A 25,422-nucleotide genomic window follows, 5' to 3' on the forward strand; every position below is an offset into this window, starting at 1 on the left:
AAGTTTTGATACCAAAAAAACCAAAACAAGAAACCCTGTAAGAGATAGATTATATTTCCAGATCATCTATGCCGGGGTGTCAAACTCATTTTCGGTCACGGGCCGGATTGAGCAAAATGCAGCTTCATGCGGGCCGGATCAGTCGGACGCGTGCGAACGCAGCTTTCGTTGCCTCCGTTTTTTCAGCCTGCTCTCATGTGTCTCAGTCGCTGCTATAATTACAAAGTGTTTCACTTTACAAATTCCGTTTCTTATGAAGAAGACTGCCGAGCAAGACTGCCGAATAAACACTAAAAACCCTGAAAACCTGGTACCTGAATAAACTCAGCATTAGCCATATCATACGCCATAGGCGCTTCGATTACTGGGGCCAGCTTTAATAGTAATTAGATATTATCTCGCGGGCCAAAGATCATTCCACCGCGGGCCGGATTTGGCCAGCGGGCCTTGAGTTTGACATATATGATCTATGCCATCAGCTTCTTCTCAGAAACCTGTATGTGCATGAACTGAAACCAGTTTATTAACCACAGTGATAACAGGTTTTGGCCCAAAACATCAAATTTTATTCCCCTCCATGGAATGAGTGTGTGTGTACACACACACACCAACAGACTCTGATTTGCAGTCCATCCTAATTGAATTTCCGTCAATATTTTTCTGCTCCTTGACTGGTATTAGGGCATATTCTGGAGCTGTGGTTCATAGCAAATACTAATTCCCACAGCAGTCAGTCTTCAGACCTGAATAATGGATGATAGGTCGAATTTAAAATGCAACTCTGAACAATGGTCATCCTGAAGCTGCATTTTGGGGTTGATTACAAAGAAACACTCCATTTAACCACAGATGCTCGCATATGCATGAACGTGGCCCAGAGTCGGGATTAACATTCATTTTGGTTGTTTGGAGTGTGGGTGTGAAGATGGAGGTGTTTGAAAACTATATGTAATTCAAAGGAAGCATTACAGATACATTGTAACTATAGTTACCCCGCTATGATCCTTGCTTTGATCTTTAGCATATAAAAATGTTACGTAATATTAGGTCAAGCAGGTGTCTTCGTCCAAGAATGTCTCGAATATGATGCCTGCTGCTTGTTTTGCTGAATAAAGACTTTGATACCCACCAGCTTGTGTCTCGTCGTTCACAGTCACAGTAGTTACCATTCTTCTGTCTCGAAAGACAGCCAGTAGCAACACCAAGAAAAGTCAGCTCGCGGTGGTGAGGAGTCCCGCCCTGGAGTGACAGTCTCCTCCACTCTGGCCACAGGTCGGAGTGGCCCTCTCCCTCCCTCAGAAGCCAGCTCGTTGATGCAGGCACTTTCTGCTGACTCCGCGCCCTTTCGATCTGCCAGACTCCAGTCGTCTGCCATGTCTACACAGTCGTTCAGGTCATCGCTGGCCGGCTTCAGATCATTCCGACGGGTGATAAAAGAGCGAGGGAGGTAAATTACCACTCAGCTTAATTGCTCCGCCCCAGTCATCCCCAGCTCGGTCTCAATGCCTCATTTCTGAGGACGGTTAAAACATCGAGGCCTTTTACTCACACCTCGAGCACAGTGATTTTGTTAGACTCCTCTTTTCGTCTTTCGAGGGAAAAGAGTAGAGAAGCGACCACCATGTCCACCGTGATCTGCATGCTGGGACCTAAGCCGTGCGATTACCGTACAGAAACAGACCTTTTGCCGCAACCTGCTCAACCTGCTCTTCAGACACCACCCACAACCTCCACCAGCATCGTCTTCCCGTCAATGTTCCGTCCTTGCATTTTCCTTTGCCTCTACAACTATTGCTTACTGCTAAATCAAGGGGGCACAATTTTAAGATGTGTGGAGGATAATACAAGTGGGGGGTGTTAGAGGGAAGTTTGTTTTTAAATACACACAGCGAGCGGTGGACGCTTGGAACATGCTACCAGGGGTGGTGGTAGAGGCAGACATATTGCTGACCTTCAACAGACTGAGAAAGGCATATGGATGAAAGAAAAGTGGAGGGCTACGTAGAGGGGAAAGGTTAGTTTTATCTTGGAGTAGGTCAAAAGGTTAGCACAACATTGTGGGCCAAAGGATCCACACTATTCTATGTCGATACGTTGAACAAACTGGGGCTTTTCTCTTTGAAACAAAGGAGGATAAGAGGTGACTTGATAAAGGTGTACAAGATGATAAAAGACATAGATCGAGTGTCTAGTCTGAGACTTGCCCCCCCGCCCCCGCCAAGATGGAAATGTCTAATATGAGGGGGCATAATTTTAAGGTGACTGGAGGAAAATATGGGGGGGGGGGGAATGTCAAAGGTAACTTTTTTTTTTAAACTCTATATTCTTATAGGGTGGTGGTTGTCAATTATGTTTGACAATGACCGCAAACCTCTGCGAGAAAGTTTTTAATGTGGAAAAGCCATTGCACTGGGGCATTTCCACTCCCCCAACCCCAGAAGTGGTACGAACAGGTGTCACAGACTGGTGCCTTCCTTGGTTACAGTGAATGGCCACGATGTCTTCTGTGCCCTGCCCTTCGCTCTCCACACAGCACTGCAGTAGCGTCCTACTGCCCAGTACGCCAGAGCGGATTTCACGTGCTAGAACAGACATGCCCCCGTCTCACCAGGTTATGAGGCCCGCCGGTCCTACTCTCACCTTGTGAGCCGCTTGTCGAAGTGGTGTACCAGGGTAAATCACAGAAACTCCCAATGGACATTCAGCAAAGCAACTCGTTACAGAAAGTAGAACTGAGAGCACATACATTGCATTTCTACAAATCAATATCTAAAAAAAGTTACACAGATCTGCTGCTTCACATCCAGCCACCAGATAACTAATCTTGTTCAGTATTTTCTCTGTCCACGATTGTTCAGCAAATAGCCACAGAGTTGGTTCAGACTGAAAACCTGGACACGTAGAAGGCCCAGGAGCACTTGTGGAATGAGAAACTGGCTCAGCTCTCTGTTTCTTTTCTACTTGCTGAGTGATTCCTTGTTCGTTTCAGATTTCCAGCAGCAAAGTAAATAATGGGCAGGGGTCAAGTCTGGCACACAATTCTCCTAAACTTTCGCCACCTCCAACGGGATCCCACCACCAAGCACATCTTTCCCTCCTCCCGACCTTCCGTTATCCGCAGGGATTGTTCCCTACACAACTCCATTGTCCATTCGTCCCTCCCCACTGATCTCCCTCCTGGCACTTATCCTTGCAAGTGGAACAAGTGCTACACCTTTCCCTCACTACCATTCAGGGCCCTAACCAGTCCCTCCAGGTGAGGCGACACCACCTGTGAGTCTACTGGGGTCATTTACAGTGTTTGGTGCTTCCAGTGTGGCTTCCTGTACGTCGGTGAGATCCAACATAGATCGGGAGACCACTTCACCGAGCATCTACGCGCCATCCGCCAAAATAAGCAGGATCTCCTATTTCAATTCCAATTCCCATTACCATTCCAATATGTCCATCAGTGGCCTCCTCCACTATCGGGATAAGGCCACACTAACGTTAGAGGAATGACATCTCATATTCCGTTTGAGTAGCCTCCAACCTGATGGCATGAACACTGATTTCTGAAACTTCCAGTAATGCCCCCCCTCACCTCCCATCCCCTTTTCCCTCCCTCACCTTATCTCCTTGCCCACCCATTGCCTCCCTCTGGTGCTCCTTCCCCCCTTTTTCTTTTCTTCCATGGCCTTCTTTCTCTTTCATCCTAGCTCTTTTCTTCATCTCTCTCCCTCCAAGTTTCACCCATCACCTGGTGTTTCTCTCTCCCCACCTTTTGAATCTACGCCTCAGCTTTTTTCCTCCAGTCCTGCCGAAGGGTGTCAGCCTGAAACATCGACCTTTTTAACCCCCCCCCCCCATTGACGTGGCCTGGCCTGCTGAGTTCCTCCAGGTGGGGGGGGGGGGGGGGGGTGTGTGTGTGAGTGTGAGTGTGAGTGTGAGTGTGAGTGTGAGTGTGAGTGTGTGTGTGTGTGTGTGTGTGTGTGTGTGTGTGAGAGAGAGAGAGAGAGAGAGACACACACACACACACACACGTTACAGCGGTCAAAGAACAAGTTTAGTCGGTATGAAGGTGCCAATTAAATCTGCCCAGCAGAGAAACATGAGATTCACACTCCAGTCATTAAAGAGTTTGTGCTGGTGTCAGTGGTGCATGCTGATGCCTAAATAACAGTTTCACGAAAAACACAGATTTCAATAACCTCAGAGATCCTGGAAATCCAGACCAAGACCAACACCAACACAAAATGCTGAAGGAATGCACAAGGCCAGGTAACATCTATGGAAAGAATCGAGGTTTAAGGCTGAAGCTCTTCATTGGGACTCCTTATTTCAATAATCAAAGTTAACCAGGTGATGAACCTTACCACTGAAAACAGTGGAAAAGAACAAGAGTTGCAGAAGTATCAAAACAGACAAACATCCCTGATGAAGATAGCAGTGGCATAATGGGCAGTGAACTAATGCAGCCCAAGTTTCAGATACCAATGTGAAAATTGCCAGAAGCAGACAACAACTGCATTTGTAGGAAGTGGGCTGTATCGCCATTTTCCATAAATTGAACCGCCATATGCTTGTGCAGCTACAAAATGACACTGGGGAACTAACATTGTAGGTTGATTTATTTACTTTATTCTTCCATATACCCCGACAAGTTCAAGAGGAAATTTTACTCCACTTCAAAATTTAGTCCTGATGAAGGGCTCGGGCTCGAAATGGTGACTCTTTATTTCTCTCCACAAACGCTGCCTGACCTACTCAGCTCCCCCAGCATTTTGCCCGTTACTCAAAATTCTGGGTGGTGATATGAATTTTGTAAGGGCAAATTTCCTTAACCTGAACAGCTGTAACACAGGGATATAATTTAAAATGGGAATGAAGACTGTTACTTTTTTTTAAGATATATGAAATTATACAAGTTGCAACAGATATTTTAATCTCCTTAATATGGTCCTATTATCTCCAGTTTCAGTTTCCCATGCAATGTTACAAGAAACTATAATTAGGAAGGGTGACCACATTGACAAGATTGAGGAAGGAAAAGTCATTCAGGAATTACGCACTGTTCCCTCTGAGCAGTGAACACGACCACCCGGTAACAAATGCTCCTATATGCACAAAGCCATCGCTGCCGTACCACTGGCATTCGCTTTTATATCATCTTTATATATCTTTGAAATATCTTGTAATTAATGTTAATGAATATAATCCATATTTCTTAAAAATATCAACCCCACCACTATCATTGCCAAAATGTGCTCTTAACGATCCAGTCTGGACCTTTGCTTTCTCTGGCCTCCCAAATCCCACTCTCCACTTAACCAAGATTCTCACATCCCATTCTCCCTACTAAACTACCATCTCCAGCAATCCCTGCCACTCCATCCCACCCCATGAAAAAAAAACGCCCAGCAGCAGCTACCGAAAGCCCCCTTCTCACTGCTGCCATCGGGAACATAGAATAGTACAGCACATTACAGGCCCTTTGGCCCACAATGTTGTGCCGACCCTCAAACCCTGCCTCCCATATAACCCCCCACCTTAAATTCCTTCATATACCTGTCTAGTAGTCTCTTAAACTTCACTAGTGTGTCTGCCTCCACCACTGACTCAGGCAGTGCATTCCACGCACCAACCACTCTCTGAGTGAAAAACCTTCCTCTAATATCCCCCTTGAACTTCTCTCCCCTTACCTTAAATCCATGTCCTTTTGTATTGAGCAGTGGTGCCCTGGGGAAGAGGCGCTGGCTGTCCACTCTGTCTATTCCTCTTAATATCTCGTACACCTCTATCATGTCTCCTCTCATCCTCCTTCTCTCCAAAGAGTAAAGCCTTAGCTCCCTTAATCTCTGATCATAATCCATATTCTCTAAACCAGGCAGTATCCTGGTAAATCTCCTCTGTACCCTTTCCAATGCTTCCACATCCTTCCTATAGTGAGGCGACCAGAACTGGACACAGTACTCCAAGTGTGGCCTAACTAGAGTTTGATAGAGCTGCATCATTACATCACGCTTCTTAAACTCTATCCCTCAACTTATGAAAGCTAACACCCCATAAGCTTTCTTAACTACCCTATCTACCTGTGAGGCAACTTTCAAGGATCTGTGGATATGTACCCCCAGATCCCTCTGCTCCTCCACACTACCAAGTATCCTGCCATTTACTTTGTACTCTGCCTTGGAGTTTGTCCTTCCAAAGTGTACCACCTCACACTTCTCCGGGTTGAACTCCATCTGCCACTTCTCAGCCCACTTCTGCATCCTATCAATGTCCCTCTGCAATCTTCAACAATCCTCTACACTATCTATAACACCACCAACCTTTGTGTCGTCTGCAAACTTGCCAACCCACCCTTCAACCCCCACATCAAGGTCATTAATAAAAATCACAAGTAGAGGACCCAGAACAGATCTTTGCGGGACACCACTAGTCACAACCCTCCAATCTGAATGTACTCCCTCCACTACGACCCTCTGCCTTCTGCAGGCAAGCCAATTCTGAATCCACCCGGCCAAACCTCCCTGGATCCCATGCCTTCTGACTTTCTGAATAAGCCTACCATGTGGAACCTTGTCAAATGCCTTACTAAAATCCATGTAGATCACATCCACTGCACTACCCTCATCTATATGCCTGGTCACCTCCTCAAAGAACTCTATCAAGCTTGTTAGGCACGATCTGCCCTTCACAAAGCCATGCTGACTGTCCCTGAGCAGACCATGATTCTCTAAATGCCCATAGATCCTATCTCTAAGAATCTTTTCCAACAGCTTTCCCACCACAGACGTAAGGCTCATTGGTCTATAATTACCTGGACTATCCCTACTACCCTTTTTGAACAAGGGGACAACATTCGGCTCCCTCCAATCCTCCAGTACCATTCCCGTGGACGAGGACATAAAAATCCTAGCCAGAGGTTCAGCAATCTCTTCCCTTGCCTCATGGAACAGCCTGGGGAATATTCTGCTAGGCCCCCGGGACTTATCCATCCTAATGTATTTTAACAGCTCCAACACCTCCTCTCCCTTAATATCAACATGCTCCAGAACATCAACCTCACTCATATTGTCCTCACTGTCATCAAGTTCCCTCTCAGTGGTGAATACTGAAGAAAAGTATTCATTGAGGACCTCACTCACTTCCACAGCCTCCAGGCACATCTTCCCACTTTTATCTCTAATCGGTCCCACCTTCACTCCTGTCATCCTTTTGTTCTTCACATAATTGAAGAATGCCTTGGGGTTTTCCTTTACCCTACTCACCAAGGCCTTCTCATGCCCCCTTCTTGCTCTTCTCAGCCCCTTCTTAAGCTCCTTTCTTGCTACTCTATATTCCTCAATAGACCCATCTGATCCTTGCTTCCTAAACCTCATGTATGCTGCCTTCTTCCACCTGACTAGATTTTCCACTTCACTTGTCACTCATAGTTCCTTCACCCTACCATTCTTTATCTTCCTCACCAGGACATATTTATCCCTAACATCCTGCAAGAGATCATTAAACATCGACCACATGTCCATAGTACATTTCCCTGCAAAAACATCATCCCAATTCACACCCGCAAGTTCTAGCCTTATAGCCTCATAATTTGCCCTTCCCCAATTAAAAATTTTCCTGTCTTCTCTGATTCTATCCTTTTCTATGATAATGCTAAAGGTCAGGGAGCGGTGATCACTGTCCCCCAGATGCTCACCCACTGACAGATCTGTGACCTGACCCAGTTTGTTACCTAATACTAGAACTAGTATGGCATTCCCCCTAGTTGGCCTGTCAACATGCTGTGACAGGAATCTATCCTGGACACACTTAACAAACTCTGCCCCATCTAAACCCTTGGAACTAATCAAGTGCCAATCAATATTAGGGAAGTTAAAGTCACCCATGAAAACAACCCTGTTTTTCTGCACCTTTCCAAAGTCTGCCTCCCAATCTGCTCCTCGGTATCTCTGCTGCTACCAGGGGGCCTATAGAATACCCCCAGTAGAGTAACTGCTCCCTTCCTGTTCCTGACTTCCACCCATACTGACTCAAAAGAGGATCCTGCTATATTACCCACCCTTTCTGTAGCTGTAATAGTATCCCTGACCAGTAATGCCACCCCTCCTCCCCTTTTCTCCCCTCTCTATCCCTTTTAAAGCACTGAAATCCAGGAATATTGAGAATCCATTCCTGCCCTGGTGCCAGCCAAGTCTCTGTAATGGCCACTACATCATAATTCCATGTACGTATCCAAGCTCTCAGTTCATCACCTTTGTTCCTGATGCTTCTTGCATTGAAGTACACACACTTTAGCCCTTCTACCTTACTACCTTTATACCCTTTATTCTGCTGCTCTTTCCTCAAAGCCTCTCTACATGTTAGATCTGGCTTTACTCCATGCACTTCTTTCACTGCTCTATCACTCAGGGTCCCATCCCCCTTGAAAATTAGTTCAAACCTTCCTGAACCATGCTATCAAACCTACCAGCAAGGATATTGCTCCCCCTCGAGTTCAGGTGCAACCCATCCAATCTGTACAGGTCCCACCTTCCCCAGAAGAGATCCCAATGGTCCAAAAATCTAAAACCTTGCCCCCTGCACCAACTCCTCAGCCACGCATTCAACTGCCATCTCCTCCAATTCTTACCATCACTATTACGTAGTACTGGCAGCAATCCTGAGAATGCCACCCTTGAGGTCCTGTTCTTCAGCCTTCTGCCTAGTTCCCGAAACTCACACTACAGGACATCATCTCTCTTCCTGCCTATGTCATTGGTCCCAACATGTATCACGACTTCTAGTTGCTTTCCCTCTCGTACCAGGATGTCATGCACCCGGTCAGAGACATTGGACCCTGGCACCCGGGAGGCAACAAACCATGCGGGTTTCCTTCTCACGTCCACAAAATCTCCTGTCTGCTCCCCTGACTATAGAGTCTCCAAAGACAACAGCTCTCCTCTTCTCCGTCTCATCCTTCTGCACCACGGGGTCAGACTCAGTGCCAGAGGCCCTGCCACCGTGGCTCACACCTGGTCGGTCGTCCCCACCAACAGTATCCAGGACAGTAAACTTATTATTCAGGGGAATGGCTACAGGGGTGCTCTGCACTACTTGTCTACTCACCTTCGCTTTCCCCCCTGCCTGTCACCCAACGACCTGCGTCCGGCAACCTAGGTGTGACTACCTCCCTGTAGCTCTCATCTATGACTGCCTCATTCCCTCTTATGAGTCGAAGGTCATCCAGCTGCTGCTCCAGATTCCTCACACGGTCTTCCAGATCGCCCAGCCGCAAGCACTTCTGGCAGATGTGACTCTGCGGGAGAGGGGAGCTCCCCCAAGACTGCCACATCTCACAGGAGAGGCACATCACCGTCTGGGAACAAGACTAACTGGGAACAAGCTTGTCCTCCGCCTCTTCTCATCGAAGCCTCTCGAGTCAAAGCCTCAAATCTCCACTCCTTCACTGGCCCACTCACTCACTGGCCAGGAAAGAGGTACCTTGAGTCCAACGCCCCCAGGTTCAAGAACAGTTATTACCCTTCAACCATCCAGCTACTCAACCAGCATGAATAACTTCACTCACATCAAATCTGAACTGATTCCACAACCAATGGACTCACTTTCAAGGACTCTACAGTTAATGTTCTCAATATTATTTACTATTTATTATTTTTTATTTGTGTATTTACATAGTATTTTCTTTTGCAGAGGTCACCAGTCAGCATTGAACTCAATGTAGAAGTGCCTTAGGGACTCCAGCTCCGGATTTTCCCCTTGGGGTTTACTCCCAAAGCCTTCCCCATGAGTGGGTACCAAACTGTATCGGTCTCTGCCGTTCCTTTGAGCTCATCAGAAGCATGGAGAGAGGGAGATTGCTTGCTGCCCAGGCTGGCGTATCCAGACAGCCAGGATGCAATATCCATGATCGACCCTGACCGATGGGGGCCTCACTCACTCCTTTTGCATGTTGGTTGTCTGTCAGTCTGTTGTGCAGCTTTTCACTAATTTACTGCAAATGCCCGCAAGAAAATGAATTTGACAGGAAACCCATGAGGGAGAGTTTTTAAAGTGGAAAACCCGTTGCACCGGGACAGTTCCACTCGCTCAACCTCAGAAGCCCCGCTACAGTGGTACGGACAAGCGTCACAAACTGGGGTCTTCCTTGGTTGCGGCAGATGACCGTGACGTCTTCTGTGCCTTGTCGGGCCCTTCGTTGCTGCAGTACCACCTTCCTGGCCGTTGGATCTCACTGCAGATTTCAACCGCCAATATACGCAGACACGTATATGTACTTTAATAACAAATTTACTTTGAACGCCACCGGCCTCTCCTCAGTTCTGACTCTCTTCCTTTAACCAAGCTTTCATGCTCACATCTTACAACTCTACTCCGAAGCGTTACTTCTTTCAGAGTTGTACGTGCACAACAGGTGACTTGTGTTTGTTCTTGATAAAAGACAAACTTTGCGTGGGTTTAAGCGCTAACACGTTTACTAACAGTCATGGCTTCCAGCTCCACAGCATTTTACTCGGGACACTCCAGCCTGCCGAAAGTGATTGAGAGTGAGAGTGAGTGTGCGTGTCGTGCAATGTCACTTCCAGTTCCGGGTGAACCGCCCACATTGCAGCCTGAGAGATGAAGTTCTTTATTATGTACACACATAACAGTGATCACCGTCCAAGCCCAGCCTTGCTATTTTCCAAAAATGTTTGAGCGACAAGCTAACTTGGCGATTTACTTTCTGAGATACAGTTCGGAACAGGCCCTTCGAGCCACACTGCCCAGCAACCCACCCATTTAACCCTAGCCTAATGACAGTCCATCACGGATAAAGCCCTCCCCACCACTGAGCACATCTACATGGAGCACTGTTGCCGGAAAGCAGCAACCAAAGACCCCATCATCCAGACCAGGCTCTCTTCTCGCTGCAGGCATCAGGAAGGAGGTACAGGAGCCTCAAGACCCACACCATCAGGTTCAGGAACAGTTATTACCCCTCGACCATCAGACTCCTGAATCAGAGGGGATAACTGCATTCAATGTCGCTCACCCCAACAATGAACTGATTCCACAACCGAAGGACCCTACAATTCATGTACTCAATATTTATTCATTATTATTACTACTTTTGTCTTTTTGTATTTGCAGGGTTTGTTGCCTTTTGCAGAATGGTTGTCTGTCCATCTTCGTGAGCAGCTTTCCATTCATCCTATTTTGAATCTACTGCAAATTCCCTCAAGAAAGTAAATCTCAGAGCACACGTGATAGATGTACGCTGGTAATAAATACATTAACTTCGAATGCTTTGAAAGTGAGTACAGAAGTTGTGTTCAGTGATGTGATGAGTTATGTTATCCCCTGCTGGTTGAGGGGTACTAACTGTTTCTGAACCTGTTGGTGTGGGACCCGAGACCCCTGTATCTCCTTCCTGGGCCCAGGGAGCATGGCCTGGGTGAAGCTTCCTTGTGGCAGGGCTCTTCCTAGATGTGCTCAATGTGCGGAGGGCTTTTGCTGTGATGGACCAGGCCGTATCCACAACTTTTTGTAGGCTTTTCCACTCTCGGGCACTGGTGTTTCTGTACAAGGCTGGGATGCGGCCAGTCAGGATACTCTCCACCGTAGCATCTATAGAAGTTAGTCAAAGTTTTAGATGACATGTCAAATCCTGCAAACTTCTCAGAAAGCAGAGGCACTGCCTGCCGTGCTTTCTTTGAAATGGCATTTACGCACTGGACCCAACGTGCTGCTGCCAGCACCCACCAATCTAAAATAAAGCACACCGGGATTCCCAACTGGGGTCCACCGACCCTGTGCTCAGTGGGATTGGTCCATTGTTTTTCTGCCCGTGGCGTCGTAGGAGATGGAACAGCAGGGTCTCGCTGCGGCGGATATATGAATGGAGCTCTCTGTAGTTGAGCGATCGCACTCTCTCAGTGGTGGAGAGAGCCTGCAGCCAATTCTCGAGTCGCAGATTCTTGGAATAAAAAGCGACGCGGCAGACAGTATCACCGCTCCAGTGACTGCCCTCTCGCTGTGAAATGGGTGACATGGGTATCTTTTGTTAACGAGAGAGCGCGCGCACCTGTGACATATCAAACTGTCGGGTAAACAACAGTCTTTGTTGACTGCAGATCACGGTCTCTCTCTCTCGTTGGGTGCTTTGCTGTTGTGTGGTGGGTGGTGAGCACCGACGTGTTTTGCTGAAATGAGTGGGGGGGGGGCGGGACAGGCTGATGTGTTGATACTCTGCTGGTGCTTGTGCGAGGGAGGGGACTTTGGGGTTCTAACATTTTCCTGACACTCTTTCTTTTGGGATTCTTCTGTTTTTCGTGGACGCCTGAGAAGACAAATATTTCAGGTTGCCTACTGTGTACATTCTGTTAATAAACGGAACCCTTTGAAAAAAGGTTGTGAACCTCTGCCTTAAAGCTAAACCTCTAGCATTTCACATCTACACCTGGAAAAAGACTAGCTATCCTATCGCCACCTTTAGATAGATAGATACTTTATTCATCCCCATGGGGAAATTCAACATTTTTTCCAATGTCCCATACACTTATTGTAGCAAAACTAATTACATACAATACTTAACTCAGTAAAAATATGATATGCATCTAAAATCACCCTCTCAAAAAGCATTAATAATAGCTTTTAAAAAGTTCTTAAGTAGTTTACTTAAATACATTGAGTCCTAACCCCGGCACTTTAACATATCTTACTCCTGGCGGTTGAATTGTAAAGCCGAATGGCATTGGGGAGTAATGATCTCTTCATCCTGTCTGAGAAGCATTGCATCGATAGCAACCTGTCGCTGAAACTGCTTCTCTGTCTCTGGATGGTGCTATGTAGAGGATGTTCAGGGTTTTCCATAATTGACTGTAGCCTACTCAGCGCCCTTCGCTCTGCTACCGATGTTATACTCTCCAGTACTTTGCCCACTTTAATAATATTTCTTTAATAATAAGTACTTTAATAATATTTCTCTGTCAGATCTCCTCATCAACTTGCAGTTACAACAGTCCAAGTTTACCCACTCACTCCTTATGAGTAATGCTCTCTAATTCAGGCAGAACTGACTTTCAAGAGCACTCGTGAGTTATGTTCCGGTTGGACTTGGTCCTTAAACTGCTGGAGAACAGTGCAGAAAGATCAGGTGCTGTTTTCTCCCAGTAGAGATTAGTTTTTAGTTCCAAGTGCTCCTGTCACGTTTTGTCACCCTGTAACCTTATCCTTCAATCTCTTTGAATTATGTGTATAAATGTCTCTCTCCAGAGGACTTCTTCATGATCATGACTCCAGTATTTCTACTATTTTTTAATGTTTCTTAATTGTACATATGGTTTTTTTATGTTCTGTCACTGAGCAGCAATGAACCATCTGATTGGCCTATCAGAGTTCTCTTTGGGAACTAGTTGACTTGATCAGCATTTCTGATCTGGCTATTGTTCACGATTGCACTTAATTAAAAAAAACCCTGTCAAATAAGATTGGCTTACTCTTAAATGGCTCTTCGCCCAATGCCTCAACTTAAAACCATACAAGCAACACACTTTACAAAGTGAACAACTCCACCCACTAGTGCAGGGGACCCCAACCCTTTTTGTATGGCATGGACCAATACCTTTAAGCAAGGGGTCCGTGGAACCCCTGCTGTTTGAAAGACTCACTGAGACACTTTATCAACTCAGTCATTCCCTGTACACTCTGAGGACTTTGGGCCTTAAAAGGGTAGGATGTCATGTGAGTTTGTTTTGTTCCCAGTTCAAGCAGTGGTCAGTCAGTAACACAGCTCAGAAGCAGGCCATTCAGCCCATCTCATCCATGCCCACCTCACTAGGCCCATTTGCCTATGCTTGGCCTATATCCTTCTAAACATTTCCGTCATCTCTTCTAACGCGTGTACTTAAGGTGGGGGGGGGGGGGTCATTTCAAAGAAGATGGGAAGGGCAAGTTTTTTTTATATAAACACACACACAGTGATGGGTGTCTGGAATATGCTGCCTGGTGGTGGTGGTAGAGGCAAAATTTTATTTATTTATTTTTTTAACAGACTTTGAAGAGACGTACATGAATGTGAGGAAAATGGAAGGATATGGATAATGTGTAGGCAGAAGGGATTAGTTTAATTGGCCATTTGATTACTAATTTAATCGGGCGGCACAATAGTGTAGAGGTTAGCTCAACGCTTTACAGTACAAGCGACCGGGGTTCAATTCCCACCACTGCCTATAAAGGCTCTCCTCGTGACCGCGTGGGTTTCCCCCTGATGCTCCAGTTTCCTCCCACAGTGCAAAGATATTGACAGGTTAATTGGTCATTGTAAATTGTCTCATGATTAGGCTAGGATTAAATCAGGGGATTGCTGGGCGGTGTGACTCAAAGGATTTGTTCCTGTGCTGTACCATTCTATGTTCCCTATGCACTTATCCAGACGTCTTTAAATATCGTTATTGTACCCGCCTCATCTACTTTCTCTGCCTTCTGGTTCCATAGGGGACACCAGCCTCTGCGTGGAAAAGCTCTACGGAGGGTGGTGGTCTACGGAACCAGAAGGCAGCACCGTAGCGTAGTGTAAAGCACAACACTTTACGGTACTGGCAACTGGGTCCAACTCCCCCGCTGTCTGTAAGGAGTTCGTACGCTCTCCCTGTGAACACTTGGGTTTCCTCCCACAGTCCAAAGACCCACCAGTTGGTAAATTAACTTGGTCATTGTAAGCTGGGCAGTGATTAGGTTAGGTGTGCTGGGTGCCACCACTTGAAGGGCCTATTCAGCCTGCATCTCCATCAGGAAGAATTTTTCAATAAATAAAATTTTCCCTCAGGCCTTTCTTTAAATAAATCGTTACCCTCTCCCTTTCAACCTTTGCCCTCTCCTTCCTGATTCAAGATCAAGTTTATTCGACCTACATCATAAATATTGGGAATTTGCTACGGTGTGCTGGCACAACACAAAAGGTTCTGCAGATATCGATGTAGTTACAAAGAAGGCAAGACAGCCGCTATACTTCATTAGGAGTTTTAAGAGATTTGGCATGTCAACAAATACACTCAAAAACTTCTATACATGTACCATGGAGAGCATTCTGACAGGCTGCATCACTGTCTGGTATGGAGGGGCTACTGCACAGGGCCGAAAGAAGCTGCAGAAAGTTGTAAATGTAGTCAGCTCTATCTGGCCTACAAAGTACCCAGGACATCTTTAGGGAGCGGTGTCTCAGAAAGGCAGCATCCATTATTAAGGACCCCCAGCACCCAGGGCATGCCCTTTTCTCACTGTTGCTATCAGGTAGGAGATACAGAAGCCTGAAGGCACTCACTCAGTGATTCAGGGACAGCTTCTTCCCCTCTGCCATCCGATTCCTAAATGGACATTGAACCCTTGGACACCACTTTTTTAAATATACAGTATTTCTTTTTTTTTGCATGTTTTTAAATCTATTCAATATACATATACTGCAATTGATTTAATTATTATTTTATCGTTTTTTCCTCTGTGCTAGATTATGTATTGCATTGAACTGCTGCTGCTAAGTTAACAAATTTCACGTCACATGCCGGTGATAATAAGCCTGATTCTGATTCCACAGCAACACACAGAAAGTACTGGAGGAACTCAGCAGATCGGGTAGCATCTATAGAGAGGAATAAAGAGCCAACAATTCGGGCGGTGACCATTCATCGGGACCAACAACATTCAATATTCCCTCTAAAAGGGAAAAATACTGTGTGTTCTGCGGTATGGAAATTCTAGGCAGTCTCTATTGTAGGTTACATGGTCGGCACAATGTTCTGCAGTATGGAAATTCTAGGCAGTCTCTATTGTAGGTTACATGGTCGGCACAATGTTCTGCAGTATGGAAATTCTCGGCAGTCTCTATTGTAGGTTACATGGTCGGCACAAGATTGTGGGCCGAAGGGCCTGTAATGTGCTGTAGATTCTATAGCCCTCATGAGTTTATACATCTCTACAAAGTCACCGCACAGTATTTATTCTACAGTACACTCCAAGGAATTAAGTCTTTCCATACCCAGCCTCTCGAGTCCCGCTATCCAGGTTAACCCTTTCCAACCTACTCACCAACAAGATGCCAGGTCTTCCTCTTGCCGTAGTCCCCGCAGCCCCGAGTGCGGTCGGACTCGTAGCCGATGAGTGGGGTACAGAAGCCGTCCGCTATCTGCCCGATCAGCAGAAGGATGCCCGCGTTGTAGTTGTTGATGCCCAGCACCGAGTGGTAAAACACCAGCAGGTAAGTGAACCACATGGACGCGCACAAGTCGTTCAGAAAGTGCCCCACTGCGTAGGACAAGCGGACGCAAAGGGGCAACGAGGGCTCCTCTTCGGCCATGGTGTAAACACGGCGGAGTTGAACCGGACGATCCAGCAGTGACAGTCAGGCACGCAGCGCCGGAGCCAGGAACCGGCCGCTCGCCAAGTCTCGGCCGGCCGGCTCACCAGGAGTCCCGCAGCCGACCAGCCCCGGGCTCGTTACACGCTGCCAGCCGCACTCCCCGTGGCATCGCCCTCGCCCTCGCCCTCACCCTCGCCCTTCTCCCGTTCGCACCGCCCGGCCGGCCGGATCATGTGAGAGGGCTGCTCCGGTTGGAGAGGAACGCGGGGGTGGGAGCCTCCTTCCCCGCAGCCCAATGGGCGAGGAACCGGGGCGGGGCGGGACCTCCGCCGGCTTCCCGGCTTTCACGCTGACAGGGCAAGGTAGGAGGTGCTGCATCTGCCAGGAGAGGGAGGGCCCGGCACTATTCCCCTCCATAGAGGCTGCCCGACCTGCCGAGTCCCTCCAGTATTTTGTGTTTTTATTTAAATCAGTAATAAACCTGTTTCCGGGGATGGTCCAAAATAAATTGCATGGAATGATACATCACAATTGTAATGCAGATTCACAGTTTACTTACAATGAACTCCTACAAACACTGCGGTCAAAACAATCAATCAGCAATCTTAATTAGCCGGGAGTTTATTAATGAGCCCTGTTGGTCACATGTACATCGAAATGCGCTATTTGCATTAATGACCAACACAGCTGGCGAATGGGTTGAGCAGCCACAAGCCAAGTCTTTGGGTATTTTTAAAGCAGAGGTTGATATGTTCTTGATTATTATGGCCATCAAAGGTTATGAGGAGAAGGCAGGAGAATGGGGATGAGAGGGATAATAAATCAGCCATGATGGAATGGCGGAGGAGACTCGAATGGCCTAATTTTGCTCCTATGTCTTATGGTCTACGTGTCGCCACTCTTCCAGCGCCAACAATACATGCCCACTACATTCTAACTGTAATCTGTACATCTTTGGAATGTGGGAAGACACTGGAGTACCGAGAGGAAACCCGTGCAGTCAAGGGGTGAGTGTACAAACTCCTTACAGACTGGGGAGCAGGGTGGTGGGGGGGGGAGTTTAATCCCAATCACCAGTGCTGTACCGATAACTTCAATCTCTCGCCCCGGCTGTGTGTGGCACCCACCTGCTTCAAGCAAGCTTCAGTCGTACCAGAGCCCAAGAAGAGCATGGTAACTTGCCCCAATGACTATCGCCCAGTGACACTTCCACCCACAGTGATGAAGCGTTTTGAGAGGCTGGTGTTGAAACATATCAGCTCCTGTCTGAGTGGCGACTTGGATCTGCCCCAATTTGCCTACCGAAGCAACAGGTTCACAGCGGATGCCATCTCATTGGCTCTTCACACAACCCTGGATTACAGCTCAGCATTTAATACAATCATCCTCTCAAAACTAATCAATAAACTCCAGGACCTGGGCCTCAATACCCTCTATTGCAATCGGATCCTGGATTTCTTCACTTGCAGACCCCAGTCGGTCTGGATTGGCAAAAGCATCTCCACAATCTCCATCAGCTCAGGAGGTGTATTTAGCCCCTCTGCTCTACTCATTTTACACCTATGACTGTGTGGTTAACTGCAGCTCCAACACCACATACAAGTTTGCTGATAACACCACTATTATGGGTGGTATCAAAGGATGTGATGAATCAGCGTTCAGGAGGGAGATTGAGAATTGGTCTGTGTGGTGTAATAACAACAACTTCTCACTCAATGGTAATAAAAACAAGGAACTGATTGTAGACTTCAGGAGAGGGAAACTAAAGGTCCATGAGCCAGTAATCATCAGAGGGTCAGAGGTGTTGAGGATCAGTAACTTTAGGTCACTATCTCAGAGGACCTGTCCTTGACCCATCATATAAATATAATTGTGAAGAAACCACGACGGTGTCTCTACTTCCTCAGGAGTGTGCGGAGGTTTGGCATGTCATCAAAAACCTTGGCAAACTTCTATAGATGTGTGGTGGAAGCGTGCTGACTGGCTGCATTTTGGCCTGGTATGAGAACACCAATGCTTTTGAGTAGAAAATCCTACAAAAGGCAATGGACAAATCACAAACAAGAGAAAGTCTGCAGACGCTGGAAATCCGAGCAACGCACACAAAAAGCTGGAGGAACTCAGCAGGCCAGGCAGCATCTATGGAAAAGTGTACAGTCGACGTTTGGGGCCAAAACCCTTCAGCAGGACAGGAGACAAAAGGCTGAGGGATAGATCTGAAAGGTGGGGGAAGGGGAGAGAGAAATGCCAGAGAAACTTGGAGGGGGAGGGATGAAGCAAAGAGCTGGGAAGTTGATTGATGAAAGAGACAGAAGTCCATGGAAGAAAAACAGGGGGGAGGGGAGGAGCATACCAGAGGGAGGTGATGGGCAGGCATGAAAACAAACGGGCCCTCTGCTCACTTCATCTGTCCTGACCATCAAGTACACACATGTTCTAATCCTATGGGCCAAAACCGGCTCCGTCTCTTCCTATTCCTGGGTTGAAGAGCTTCTCCGGGTACCTCCTAAATGCTAGTTCACAGCAAGGGTCACCGATCAGAAACATAAACTGGTTTCCCTCTCCACGGATGCTGCTTGACTGGTTGTGTCAGATTCCAGCACCTGCAATTTTATTACTATATATTCTTGGCTTTGCAGCAAAGGTGCTGCCTGGGTAAATTGTCCTTCGAGCATAGCGTGATTTTATGTTGGTCACCCAGTCATCACACACCAACATAACTTTATCAGCAGTTCCTTTGCAAGCTGCTAACCACATCAGGTAAGCACACAATCAACCCCAAATCCAACCAAGAAATGTGTATTCCGAGGATGAGATTTGCTTAAAAAGCATTTTGCTTTATGTACATGTGATAAATAAATTCAAAGCTTGTCCTCCTTCTCGCCTCCCCCCACCACCACCCCGGCCTTCTTATTCTAACATCTTCTCACTTTCCTTTCCAGTCCTGGACTGAAATGTTGATTGCTTATTTCCATAGATGCTGTCTGATCTGCTCAGTCCCTCCAGCATTTTGTGTGTTTCTCTTGAAGTCACAGAATCACAGAAAAGTACAGCACAGAAACAGGCCATTTGGACCATCTAGTGCATGCTAACCATTCAAACTGCCTAATCCCATTGACCTGCACAGGGACCATAGCCCTCCATACCCCCTACCATCCATGTACCTATCCAAACTTCTCTTAAAGGTTGAAATCGAGCTCACATGCACCACTTGTGCTGGCTGCTCGTTCCACACTCTCATGACCCTTTGAGTGAAGAAGTTTTCCCCCATGTTCCCCTTGAACTTTTCACCTTTCACCGTTAGCCCATGACCTCTGCTTGTAGTCCCACCCAACCTCTGTGGAAAAAGCCTACTTACATTTACCCTATCTATACCCCTCATAATTTTGTTTTCATTCAAATCTCTCAATCTTCTACGTTCTAAAGAATACAGTCCTAACCAATTCAATCTTTCCTTATAGCTCAGGACCTCCAGACCCAGCAACAGCCTTGTAAAATTTCTCTGGACTCTTTCAACCTTGTTTACATCTTTCCTGTAGGTAGGTGACCATAACTGCACACAATACTCCAAATTAGGCCTCACCAACATCTTATACAACTTCAACATATCATCCCATCTCCGGTACTCAATACATTGATTTATGAAGTGGAATGCTTGAAATCAGAAATGAATGCACATCGAATGGGAAGAAAATTTAAAAAGTTACGCAAGCAACTTAATTGAAAAAGGCTTCACATGAAGTTTCTTTGAACTGCATATTAATGGATCAAGGGGTTCTGAGGTTGGAACTGTTACACAAGTAAATTCCACAATGGCAAAGTCACGTTGTCCAGGTTCCTTATTCTTAAAATAACCACCAAGCAACAATAAAATGCAACACACTAAAAATGCTGGAGAATCTCAGCAGGTCAGGCTGCACCTACTTATATGTTCACGCTGAGTTAAGTTTGATTATTAACATTTGTGCATGTGACCTTTCTGCTAATTGCTGATTACTCATGGCTGTTGGCACTATTACACTCAATCTAACTTTCCTTCAAAGACATTGAGTGACACTGGCTCCATCAGCTTGACGGGTCTGTTATCAGTATCAGCCGCCTTACTCCACTGTCAAAGTTGAACCTCTATCCCAAAAGATCTCTAGATTTCCTCTGGTAAACCCAAGAGCTGCTGGAAATCCAGAACAAAACACAAAAAATGCTGGAGGAGCTCAGCACATCAGAAACATAGAAAACCTACAGCACAACACAGGCCCTTTGGCCCACAAAGTTGTGCCGAACACGCCCCTATCTTAGAAATTACTAGGCTTACCTATAGCCCTCTATTTTACTAAGCTCCATGTACCTATCTAAAAGCCTCTTAAAAGACCCTATCGTATCCGCCTCCACCACCGTTGCCGGCAGCCATTCCATGCACACACCACTCTCTGACCCTTGACATCTCCTCTGTACCTACTTCCCAGCACCTTAAACCCGTGTCCTCTTGTGGCAACCATTTCAGCCCTGGGAAAAAGCCTCTGACTATCCACATGATCAATGCCTTTCATCATCTTATACACCTCTATCAGGTCACCTGTCATCCTCCATCGCTCCAAGGAGAAAAGGCCGAGTTCACTCAACCCCAATCCAGGCAACATCCTTGTAAATCTCCTCTGCACCCTTTCTATGGCTTCCACATCCTTCCTGTAGTGAGGCGACCAGAACTGAGCACAGTAATCCAAGTGGGTAAATCAACACGTGCAAAAGCTGGATGAACTCAGCAGGTCGGGCAGCCTCCGTTGAAATGAGCAGTCAATGTTTCAGGCCGAGACCCAAAGGGTCCTGATGAAGGGTGTTGGCCTGAAACGTTGACTGCTCATCAGGACCGGAAAGGAAGGGGAAGGTGCTAGAATAAAAATGGCGGGGGAGGGTAAGGAGGACAAGCTAGAAGGTGATAGGTGAAGCCAGGTGAGTGGGGGAGGGGGACGAAGTAAGAAGCAGGGAGGTGATATGTGGGAAAGGTCAAAGGTGGAGAAGAAGGAATCTGATAGGAGAGGAGAGTGAACCATGGGAGAAAGGGAAGGAAGAGTGGCACCAGGTGGAGGTGATAGGCAGGTGAGGAGAAGAGAAAAGAGACCAGAGTGGAGAATTGAAGTACAGCGAAGGGAAAGAGGAAAAAATTACCAGAAGGAGATGGATGTTCATGCCCTCAGGTTGAAGGCTACCTAAGCAGAAAGTGAGGTCTAACTCCTCCAACCTGAGAGTGGCTTCATCATGGTAGAAGAATCTGCATTACCTTCTATGAAGGAAAACAATCTGAGGCATTTAATTGTGGTATAATTTGAGAGAAATCAAACTAGTTAGAACTGACAAGTATATTGTTCAAGGAGGGAGTTCAATGGCAAAGAGGACAGCCACCGTGTGCAGTATTGATCACCGCTAACTCAGAGCTCTGAAGAAATGGATTCAGTCCTGATCTCTGATGCTGTCCGTGTGGGGTTTGCATGTCCTCTTTGTGACTGTGCGGATTTTCCCCGTGTGATCTCTGCCACATACCGAAGACGTGCTATTTGGTTCGTTTCTATTTCAGGTCGCGATCTGACCAAGGTTCAAAGTAAATTTATTATCAAAGTATATGTATGTCACCATTGTTACGTACCCCGTAACTGGGTCACTTACCAGCAAAGATAGAGAGGTCCGTTGAAGTCTGATGGTACTATTTTTAAAAGTCTTTATTTATAAAGGGGCACAAAAATAAGGTTAATACAAACATTCAGATAATATACGTCGTCAATACTCAATCTAAAAGCACGGGTATAGTAATAATCATCAATAAGAACTAGCTCTATCGTTTGTCTAGGGGGTAATATATTGTCCGTTGGAAATATAAAAGTCACTCAGTTCCTGCAGGCTTCTGGTTTTGGGGACCGCTGGGCTTTCATTTGTTGGAGAGAGAGAGATTTGTGAGAAAAGAAACTTGTCCGGGTCTTTTGATGAGGCCAATCCATTGAGTCGGGGGAGTTGGTTCCCCGTTGTTAGTTCAAGAAAATCGTTTCTGTGGTACCCGCCACCGGTTCCCAGGCAAGGGAACCGAACGCACGTGGCTTTCTTCAAATGGCTGCCCGCTATTACGGGATCGCTAGCGTGTCTTCTAGTGCGTCTGAGGGGCCGTCTCTACAGCCCCTCTTTTATGTTGACTCGCAGGGTAGTAGATGTCAATCAGGGTGGGGGTGATGCAATCTCTCTCTCAAACAGCCCACTTTGCCTGAGGGCTTGCATGTGTACTAGTCCCCAATCCACAAGTGTGTCTCCAAGAGACAATGGCCAATGTCGCGTTATTTTGCATCGCTGGGGAACGAGACACCTGGCACATCTCTCTCCCATTTCTTGGGTCCATTGACCCACCCCCCCCCCCCCAGTGCTCTTGCGATTCTCGCAAAGGAGAGGGCTGCAGGCATAACACCTGCAATTCTCACAAAGGAGGGGGCTGCGGTCATAACACCTCCCCTCTTAACAGCGTTTTTTACCAGCGGTTAAAAACGGAGTAGTTCAGAGTCTTACAGGATTTTAGAATCTAACACAATACAAAAGCTTTTCTTTTCACTACAGAGCAATACAGTTATACATTCAATTCAGCATCTAAACAGTTAACGATTACAGTGTCACTTCCTTTACTAGCTTAACATCTTGTACCTTACTAAAGTCTTATAGCATCAGACTTCAACGTAATAACCACCTATATTTTTTTCAGCAAACAAAACTAACGAATTGTGATCTTAAGCTTACGTGTATACTACCACAGGTCATGCAAATACCAATCGTTATGTTGCTTTCAACTTAACAGGCAGGCTTCCAAGGGGTTTTGTCTTTATTATTCACAGGCTTTGCTGAAATCCCGTACAACCGGCTGGGCTATTTAAAAATGGCGCCCTTCATTAACCGTCGTCTCTTTTCCGGTGAGTTCCTACGGGAGGAACTCGGGTAGTTTGGTGAGGAAAACTCCTGTCCACCTCGTTCATAGGGGTTATTTTATCAACACCGTGTCCCAAACTTAGACCATTTCCACCCAATTCTTTAATTTTACACAGGTGGCTAGCCCTTTCGTCAGGACCCTTCAGGCTATTGGTTTTTAATTCGAACTCTTTGTTCAAGCAGCATTTCAGATTCTGCCTCGTCACACCCCATTCTGGAATAACAATAGGATGGGAGGCCCCGGCATCTCCCGGCTTAATCTGTAAGCGATCTGCAGGGTTTAAAATTTCTTCATTCGATTTGGGAACTGCAGATTTCCCGTTTCCTTCACTAATAATATTTATCTCCCCAGTTTTGAGCTCCGTATTAAGTTTCACCACCCCTTCGAGCACAAGCATCGGGGAACTCTCACTTCCCACGATTACCAGGGTTAACCCCTTTTCCACTGAACCAAGTCTATCTGACCCAAATGGACGGCCGTCTCGTTCAGCTGAATCAAATACCTCAGACTTTTTCTGAGCTCCGTGACTAGGTTCAGGATCACGTGCATCCCCATCTTGGACACACTCAAACGGGACATTGCCCTCTTCCAGGCTTTCAATACCCGTACCTTTTTCAAATTCTAAATTCCCCTGATCCTCCCAGTTACTCTCTGGGCGACTCCCTTCCGGAGTAAACTCAACCCCACGGGCTGAAACAACCTCATCTGCCAACCCAGCAGACTTCTTCAAGGTAAGGGCACCCTTTTCATCTAGGACTGCCCTCATTTCATTGTCGGGAACACCTTTAGAATTTTCAACTTCGTCAAACAGGTCTGCCACACCAGACAGATCATCCATGTCCAACTCTGGACCTCTTAACCGCTCTAACGGTTCCTCATCTTTATTTTCTGCATCTAGAACCTTGCCCCTTGTTAAGGGAGGATCTACCTCCTCTCCCTTACCCTCTTTCACTTTACTACTCTTTGCTTTACCACCCTCTAAACCCTCGTGGCACAGGGTCGGTAAAAATGTCTCGGCTAGGTCAAAACTGGCCAGATTTAAACTGCTCTTGTTCTCAGCTGCCGCTCTCGACAGGCTGCAAGTGACCGTGCATGCGGGATAGCTCTTGGAAGCTAGGGGCGGAGCCTCAACACTCACAGGCGGTTTTATCAGCGTCATGGCTGCCCATACCTTACCCCCGGCTAAATCGTTACCAAGGAGGACGTCCACGTCAGTTCTCGGGAATTCTGATGGCACCCCTATTTCAACTGGTCCATACACCAGCTCACAATCCATAATGACCTTATGTAAGGACACCATTTCTATCCTTTTATTTATCCCCTTCACCGCTACCATGCCCATTTTTCAACCAGACTCGAGTATCTTACTGCTGATCAACGACAGCTCAGCCCCCGAGTCTCTCCAGATTCGTACGGGAATTGGTGGGTCCCCCTTCCTCAAAGACATGGTCCCGTGTGACAGACAAGTCTCAGACCCTTCTCTGTCTACCCAGGGCTCTCTTGTTGATTTACTGATTACCACGGCACATCCGATAGGGACTGCTTTTCCCGTCTCCCTCCTCGGAGCAAAGCACTGAGACACAACATGCCCGCTCTTCCCACAATTAAAACAGGTCAAGCCTGGAAATCTCTGGCCGTCTGGCCTTTCCCCCTCAACCTTACCACTAGCTCCCGGCGGGACCTCTGCCTCAGCCGGCGGACTTTCTCGATCGTTCCCACGGTCTCTCGGGTAACTTTTTGTCGAGGAAAACTTTGTCTTGTGGGTTAGGGCATATTCATCTGTGAATCTAACAAATTCTGATATGGACTTATTCGGCCTCTCATTCAAATACATTCGGATCTCCTCCGGAACACAACCTTTAAATTCCTCAATCAAAAGTAACTCCCTGAGACGCCCATAATCCTCGCCCACTATTTCTGCGGTGCACCAACGGTCCAAGAGCACCCCCTTCTCATGGGCAAACTCGATATACGTCTGATTCCACCCTTTCCGTAAATTTCTGAACTTTTGTCTATATGCTTCAGGTACTAGCTCGTAACCCCGGAGAATGGCCGCCTTTACTTGGTCATAATTCTCTTCCCCTTCCTCCTCCATGGACAACGCCGCATATGCCCGCTGTGCCTTCCCTTTTAACACACTTTGTAACAA

The 25,422-nt window shown here is 46.8% G+C and overlaps 1 protein-coding gene across 2 annotated transcripts in view; it reads right to left on the reverse strand.

Annotated features, from left to right (window-relative positions):
- mfsd12a (major facilitator superfamily domain containing 12a) overlaps positions 1 to 16,496 on the reverse strand; it is a 59,619-nt gene extending 43,123 nt beyond the window's left edge. For both annotated transcript variants that reach the window (XM_073068215.1, XM_073068216.1), the window contains exon 1: positions 16,051 to 16,496. In XM_073068215.1, the coding sequence (XP_072924316.1) occupies positions 16,051 to 16,318 (268 nt within the window). In that variant the 5' untranslated portion in view covers positions 16,319 to 16,496. The remainder of the gene's footprint in view (positions 1 to 16,050) is intronic.
- Positions 16,497 to 25,422: the final 8,926 nt, after the last annotated feature.

Source organism: Hemitrygon akajei, chromosome 16 (genome assembly GCF_048418815.1).
Source record: "Hemitrygon akajei chromosome 16, sHemAka1.3, whole genome shotgun sequence".
NCBI classification, from domain to species: Eukaryota; Metazoa; Chordata; class Chondrichthyes; order Myliobatiformes; family Dasyatidae; genus Hemitrygon; species Hemitrygon akajei.